General features: G+C 34.1%; 1 protein-coding gene across 1 annotated transcript in view; it reads right to left on the bottom strand.

The window, feature by feature from the left end:
• Positions 1 to 208: 208 nt before the first annotated feature.
• Positions 209 to 8,731, bottom strand: part of LOC149802683 (GDP-fucose protein O-fucosyltransferase 3-like) — a 43,400-nt gene continuing 34,877 nt past the window's right edge. Inside the window, exon 6 of the mRNA XM_089952063.1 lies at positions 209 to 7,384. Within this exon, the coding sequence (XP_089808189.1) occupies positions 6,869 to 7,384 (516 nt within the window). The 3' untranslated portion in view covers positions 209 to 6,868. The remainder of the gene's footprint in view (positions 7,385 to 8,731) is intronic.

Below are 8,731 nucleotides of genomic sequence, written 5' to 3'. Positions count from 1 at the left end.
ATTTTTAAGATCACACTTTTGAGAGGACAGCATCACAGAAACTGGCCAGCTTATTTTTAATGTCAGCTTACATTTGAGGTTGGCTTGATTAGGAAGATTTATAGTATTGCTCCCTAGTCATCTGTTCTAAATCTGGTGGCTAATTCCTAAAAACCCATGCAAGCAAAAACACAATGTACAAGGATATGAACAGCACTTTATGAAAATATAAATTTATGAACATTTTATTTTGATTTGATCAGAACTACATTCTTGAAGTTCAACATACCTGTACTGTATTCTTGAAAGACATAAAGTGAAGGGAAAAAAATTGAACAGTAAAAACCTGAATGTGGACTGTAACCTTGAAATTGCAGCATCCTATATATACCTGCTTATAAGTCCAACTTCAAACTACACAGATCAAGATCTGCTAACACATAATGTGCTGGCAGATCTTTGCAGTTTGTTACATGCAGTCAGTAGAACCAACATGATACACCCTGATGTCACAGATTGGGGTCTATAATATTTACAGTTGGACATGATTTGTAAGCAAGAACACAATTCATATATCCAATCAAACATCATGAATTTAAGACAGCTGCCTCAGCAGGTCATAGTTCCTACTTTTTCCAATTTACAGTGCAATAAATGTATAATGGAAGCCCTGATCTTGTAATATGGCATGTGCAACGCTGAGTATGTGATGCCAGGCAAATAAGAATAAATCTGCATAGACTGCATAATATATTATTAATTGTATCAATATTTTCTTCTTGCTATTGTTATTATCATTCTTATTTTCTTTATTATCTTTATTATTATCATTATTATTTTTGTTGTTGTTGTTAACTTTATTTTGGTCATGTATGTCATGTATTGGGAGAGAAAAAAAAAACAGAGATACAGGCTTGGTCAGCTGCTCAATTTGGACTTGTTAAACAAATAAATAAATAAGTTATATCCCATTGTAGGTTTTAATGTAATTACTCTAAATAATTTCACACATCAGATGAATCTTTCATTCTGCTATATCACAAAAGAGATGAGTACACAATGCAACAGAGAAATGTATAAAGAATTTGACATTCAATGCTGTATGAAACACTGGTTAGAAACATTATACCTAGCTGGAGTAAAATACACTGAGAAGATGAAATTCAGTATTTAACTATGCTGAAAATTCCTGTACACCACAGTCATTTAAACTTGGTTCTGGTTCTAAAGCCATCAACATATCATGAGACAGATGTATTATGCTATGGATTAATTCAGTAATAAATCTAAAAAGATGTATTTATATAATTCCCATGCTAATCATTACAATATATTAGTTAAGTAAACTGCATTGGGTTAAAGCTCAGCATGATGAACACACAATGATGACATTATAGTTTTCATACCACATGTATTAACATACTAAATGAGTAAGCTCCCTTTGTCCATTTTGGAAACTTTCTACAGCAGAGATTAATTCACTCTTGTTGCACATTATAAAGTATATGTGAGATACATTTTTCAGGCAGATTTAACCCACAAAGTAAGGTGATAACAATAGGTTAGGCTTGCAGGTTGGGGGGATCTGAGAAAACTGATCTCCTAGGCAAATTTTAGCAGTCGCTTTAATCCCATGAGGCATGAACATATCAAGGCATGGGGCTTAGAATCACCAAAATGCAAGTTTTGACCAAAACGGGGTGTGGGGGTGTGTGTGCTCCGGTGGCCTAGTGGTTAGAGCATTCGCCTCTGATGTGGGAGGCCATGGGTTTGATCACAGGCTGAGTCATACCAAAGAGTTACAAAAATGGTACAGCTGCCTTACTAGGAACTCAGCATTAAGAGGTTAGTGTTAGGACTGGTCGGCCTGGTGTCAGGATAACGTGACTGGGTGTGACATCATGCTACATGTCTGCAACATGATGCCCCAGTGCTAGGCATCACATTAAACTGTCACACTGCAGACATCATAGCGATATGACTGAAAAATTGTTAAAGCTATGTTAAAAATCCAAATCACACACTCACACACCAAAACGGGGGATATACACTTTTTAACACACCTTTCAAATATCATGTCTAATATTTTATAAAACTTTGTAAATAAATCAAATAAAGTCTACAATTATTCTGAAAAAAGAAAAGAATTAGTTGCTAAAGTTTTGGAGAAAATTGTATTTTCTACTCAAGCTGTAGTTCAATGTAGCATTTTATAATCACAGCTGAGAAAATTAATAGTGTAAGAATGATATTGGTTACTGAAAACCACATAACTTTTATAATCCTGAATGATTTACAATTAAGACTGGAGTAATAACTTATTTTTACAAATTAAAATTGAAAGGAAAGACTATAAAGCAGTTTAGTTATAGCTTCTTTAGCTCAGTATTACAAATGATATACAAGTCTGTAGCTCGGTGAATTTTCATGTCAGCCTCTGGAAATGTAGATATAATTACCTAATTTAATTCGCACATGAATGATTTGAACACTATTCGTATTAACACACACTTGAACACCACTCAGTCAATAAATTGTGAAATGTGGGAGCGTCTTTACATGTAAATTCTTTGATGCCACCATGGCCTATATAAAAGTCAGTTACTTGTCCTTTGCTTTCCTATTAAGCTATTTCTGGTCATAATGTAGTTGCTTCCCTTGTGATTTCTTGAGTATTGCTTGTACACGAATCATATCAGACAATGTGCTTCTTGCCAGTAAGTGCTTTTTTTTAACAAAAAATATAAGTATTATTAAATATTAGACAAATCATATCATAAACACACATTAAGTTGAAATTCAGAATTGTTCAAAGAAGATCTGATGATGCAGGGAATGCTTGTTTACCAGTGACATGCAACAGCTTCAACAACCACTCAGCACAGTATCAAAAATGGACAGTTCAAAACTCCAAGATTAACATGACAGATTACATATAAAGCGACCCTTCTTTTTCAGCATGTATGAAACAATTGGTGTTTTTCTGTATGTTAATATGAACAGTGTTTAAATCATTCATGTACAAAACAAATTCAGTAATTTTAGCTATATTCTGAGATTTTCACATAACAATTCGCTGAGATACTGCCACAGATATCATTTGCGATACTGGGATGAATGAAGTATATTTGTGTGTCATTCACTAATGTGCAAAAATTCTATACTGTAAATGTACTAGATTTGTAAAATATACAGAAACCGATGAGAAAAACTATTTGAGACAGACAACCCATTTGTACCATTCAATGGCCCTTTACTATCAAACAAAAAGGTCTAGTTCAATTCACTACAAAGCTGCAATCCAAGTGACACTGATTACAGTGAAACTGAAACAATTAAAAAAAATTATTGTTTATTTTTTTCTAAGTTCAAATTGTTTAATTTACCAGAGAGATGTCATGATAACCAAACGTTCTGAATATCCAAGCACAGAAAAATGGCAGATCTATGCTATAATAGTTCTGGTAGTCAGTGAATAAATAAATAAAAGTAGTTCCAAATAGCATGAATCAACAGATACTTAGAGTAATAATATGTGATTTTCATTCATCCACTGGCTAACTACTTATTTTCAAGTTATCAAGCAAAACCATATATACTCTCACTTATAAGTCAAGTCTACTTGCAAACTTCACTGTCCCAGATATACCAATGCATAGTGCACAGGCAGATCTGAATCTATGCAGTTTATGAGGAGTAATCAGTAGAGCAAGCAAAACAGATGCTGTTCTGTGCATTATAGAACAGCAGATCAGGGTCTATCTTGTTTGCAGTTGATCTAAACTTAATGGTGAGTATATACAGTACCTTTTTCAATAACTGCAGCATGGCTTATTCACATAATCATCCCAGCTTGTGCCTTACAATGTACAGAATTCACATGATGTACAATAAAATACATGGACTACAAATTTTATCACAGATTAGAGGCAACAAAATATAGGTTTATAAAAAAAAAGAACTATAAAATAAACTTGCAGGGAAGAGGTGACTAATTTTAATATTTACCAGGCATTACTGCATTGCCAGACCTGCCAACCCTAACAACTTCTTAGTAGGGCAGTCAATTTTTCCGTTAAGTTTTCAGTAATGTGTAACAAAATGTCATGAGCCATTATTGTCAAGCTGGAAAACATGCACTGATAAGTCCAGATGTGTGATTCAGGGCTGAAGCATCGACAGTAAACATCACATTCAACTCAAAAGTTTGTCAAGTTTACTTCAACCTTCATTACATCCAGTACAGTTCACAAACCCTATGGAGCTCAATATCTTCTTGATATCTCTCAACTTCACTCATGTAATCCGTACAAATTAAATCTGGTTGGATGCCATTTGTAAAATAAAGAAAATAAACAAAAGTTTGATGATGCAGACGTTTTTATCACAAAATATGTACAGTTTAAGTGTATGACAAGGTACTATGGTAAAAGGTTAGTCTGGTTCCCTGACTAATGCCATGGAATCAGATATGAAACTGATCCAAACAAAAAATGGACATGCTATTATCCAGTTTACCACCATAAAAATGTATTTCCATAATTTGTCCATTAATTCCATATGTCTGTATTTTAAGTGGTTTTTTTGATAAGAATTATAGCAAAACTGTAAGGGTTGGCAGGTCTGCATTGCTATATCTTTCCTCGAGATGGTCACCAGACCAATATTCCCAACTTGAAGGTCTAGAATATACAAAAAAAACATGATCCCAGTTTTATACCTCAGTACTCCTCTGACAATCAGAATATCATCCTTCTTTGATATGGACTGAGGATGAAAGACATCAAAAATGGGAAGGAGGAGGGATCGGGCAATAATACTGCGTGAGTATTAAATGATTAAAATTCGTCTTACCCCATCCGCAAAATACATTTAATAGCAGTAATACATTACCCACTATTACTACATTGGTAAATTTGACAGCCCAACCAGGGGCTGAAAAATTGTTCGGCTAGTGTGACCTTGATTGAAGGTAAAATGATGAAATAGTGGAACGAGATATTCTGAAGGTAGCGTTCATGACATCATCCAAAGAGGAATGATTCAACAAGGTCCAAGGTGACACAATTTTTAATTTCCATTAAAGAGAGAGATATCCCAGTGAGAGACTGATATGCTCTTTTAATAGTTCGAACAATCCATCTTGGAATGAAAGCTGCTGAAACATCATAATTATCTTTTACAGAAGAATAAGATGGTTATACCCATTTCTTTGCTATTTTTATTTATGCAGAAACAAAAAGCTATAACTGGGAAAAGTAGTTAATCTTGATCATGTCTAGCATACATATGACTGAAAATGGGATTTCAATCCAACAAGAGTTACAAAAGACAGCTGATTCTTAGTCAGAAACCCAGGTTGGCAAAGAAGATAAACCAAATTATAGCTAACACTGAACTGAAAATAACCAATTTCCACTAACAAAGCATGAATTTCACTCCATCTTCTCAGTGATGCTAAGAAGAGGGTAAGAGTTCATAACGAGGTTTAGATGACAACCAAAAATACAAGAGAGGTTCCACCCAGACAGTGAGATAGTGATCTCTGGAGCTCAAAGTGGCCTGAAGTTTCCAAGGTGGCATCACTACAGAGTTGAAGGAGCTCTGCAATGAACTCAGGTGTCTCAATGTTTTGACAATGGACTACATTCTCTATGGTAATTAATGACTGCATACAACTTATATTCTCTCTCTCTCTAATTATAATATGATGAATTATACCTTCATCAGACTTCTAAGCAAAGCAACATTTTATATATAACACTTATACTACATAATTTATGCTAAGATACAATTTGCTGGGTTTTCAAATGAAAAAATAAAATCTCTGAGTACTGGAACAAATCCTTAAATTGTTTAAAACAACTTTTGATTTTAAAGAATAATAGAAGATCACATTTATGCAGAAAAGATAAAATCAATTTTCCCACTATTTTCAATGTTAAAATGTTTACAAGACTCACATTTTGACCATATAATCAACAAATGTAATTATATTACTGCAGCATCAATTTGACCTTTAAACCAACGTAAACTCAACCCCTCCCCAAGAGGAAGGTATCGCCAAGATGAAAACATAACAGTAATAAAATATCAAAAATATGGGTGGTACCAAAATGAATTCTCTTGTCTCTGCATGATTGAAACTTGTTCGGTCATTTTTTTCATCAACTTGTTTTTAAAACAGAAAATATAATTTCATAAATATTTCATAAAATCATGGATCTGCTTTAATTGAAAGACAACAGCCACACTAAACAGTCTGTCTTGAAAATGCATATTGCTATAAAATGTCATCAAACCTTTAGGTGGCAACCTAAAACAATCAAACTGTGATGTTAGAGTTAAGGTTTTCATGTGGTTTGGCAATACAAAAAGGTTATTTAGTACAGAGGCATTTGGAGTAAAGTGTCATCCCCCATGACACACCATGGTTGATGACCCTGTCATGCTAGTGCCTTGCCCAAGGACACACCATGGTTGATGACCCTGTCATGCTAGTGCCTTGCCCAAAGACACACCATGGTTGATGACCCTGTCATGCTAGTGCCTTGCCCAAAGACACACCATGGTTGATGACCCTGTCATGTTAGTGCCTTGCCCAAGGACACACCATGGTTGATTACCCTGGCATGCTGGTGCCTTTCCCAAGGACACACCATGTTTGATGACCCTGGCATGCTAACCATTAAACCAAAAAGCCTCCTCATATTAAAATCATAAATAAGATGTTTTTGTCACATGGGTGATTAAAAGGTGTCTACTAAAAATTTACTCTCCAGATGCAACTACTAGAATGTTTACAAATACATGGACTTTATGAATATAACTTTGGCCAAGTCAAGTATCAACAGGACTTCAAACAAAGAAACCAGAAGCTAGTGATGTCCTAGAATAAACTGCCATCACTGTTAAACTCGTTAACTTTTTCTTGAAATTTTTCTTGAGAATATGGTAAATTGTTGTCTACAAAGTATTTCATAGCTTTGGCTTGGTGTAATTTTTGGTACCATTCATAATGCCAGTATGTATGTGGAACCTTATTGCCAAACTTATCAAACTTTTGTGGGGCAGGACAGCCATAATGGTTTTCATCTGCCTGAAAATGTTGTGTCTCTTCTTCATTCTCTGATCTCTGTATATTTTCATGAATTCTTTTACAAACAAAACACTCAAATCCTTCAATGAAATTTTGCTGCCCACTTTTCCATGTATCCTTGATACTAAAGTCTCGGTTTTTCATGATATCTGAAAGGACCTTGTTTGTGATTCCTGTCTTTTTCCACTGTAAGTATTTTTCATATTCTTCATCATTTTCATTTAGAAACTTCAGATAATTCACAAGCTCCTCCACTGATTTGAAGTCATCAACAATAATGGCAGAATGGTTGTCTGGTAAATAGTCCTGGAAAAAAGAATGCAGTTATTCAAAATATTATTCAATAATCCAGTTATAATGTCAATTTAAAAAAAAAATCATTAAACAGACCATTGACTATTATCTACATCATTGAGAAATTTATATTTGTGATACAAGCTGGATTGTAATTTCATTATTTTTGTTGTTGTTTTAGTCATCTGCTATCATGATAAAAAATTTAGTAAACAAAAGACTCCCTTTCTGTTGAGACTGTTTGTTATTGGTTTTAAGTAAAATACTCTGTCCTTAATCTAGGGTGTGGATGAATGGATAGACTTACATACATGCATATGGATTTCAGAGTGATTGATGCATTGAGTTGCCACCAAGGCAGGCTGGACAAAAAATAAATGCATGTGATACTTACAAATAATATTGATTAAAGTGACTTGATCACAAGTCAAACACTAAAATTCAGGTTGATCAATAAACACAAAGACAGAAAAACTACTGTTACAGTAATCAGGTGGTCCAGGGCTAAATTTTCATTTTTATTTGACATGTATTGGTACATTCTATCAATAACAATAGAACTGTGAAACATACATTATATGACCTTGACATTTTATATTTTGACCCTCAGAACAATAGGTTTCTTCCAAACATTAAGTGCAAGTCTGCCACAAATTTGGTCATGGTATGAGATCTAAAAACTAACATTTCTGATACAAAAACTATTTCTCCTTTCCATGGCAATGTCCTTGAATGCTGACTCCAAATTCAATAAGATTTGTTCTTACCTAAAGGGTAAGTCATTCACAAACTATGGTAAAGGTATATGGACAAGAACTGAAAAGTTTATGAATAAACCATTGTTTATGTTTCATTCAGTGACCTAGACCTTTGACCTCAAAAACAATCGGCTTGTACCTTATTCCAAAATGCAAATCATCCAAAAAGTTTAGTTCAGATGAATGGCATAAAAATCTGGTTATTGTGTAAAAATCTGGTTTTCTTTGAGTCACAGTGTTACTGACATTTGCCCACAAGATGGACAGACTTTTTCTTTACCCCAAGTTTAAGCTATTTAAAGTTTGGTCCAGGTTTGTGACGCAGAACTCAAGTTTTTGTGCAGAAACCATTTTATCTTCTTTCTGTCACAGTGAATTTGACCAAACATTCAAAACACCACATCAATAGGTGGTAATAGTAAATGGTGGAGAATGCATTGCAAGTATTGTGTATTAGTGAAATATGGAACAGATTGATAAAAGAAAAGATTCCATAATAAGATATGCTCTGCCCAGTGGTCAGTATATATAAAAAAGCCAAATATCAAAGGAGTTTTTATGGTGGAAAATTTGATTGAGGAGCATGCTATCATTGTCAGAT

This window comes from Sinohyriopsis cumingii, chromosome 3, assembly GCF_028554795.1.
Source record: "Sinohyriopsis cumingii isolate HCF-2022 chromosome 3, ASM2855479v2, whole genome shotgun sequence".
Classification (NCBI taxonomy): Eukaryota; Metazoa; Mollusca; class Bivalvia; order Unionida; family Unionidae; genus Sinohyriopsis; species Sinohyriopsis cumingii.
Note: the sequence above shows the minus strand (reverse complement) of the source record. Positions and strands in the feature narration are given on the sequence as shown.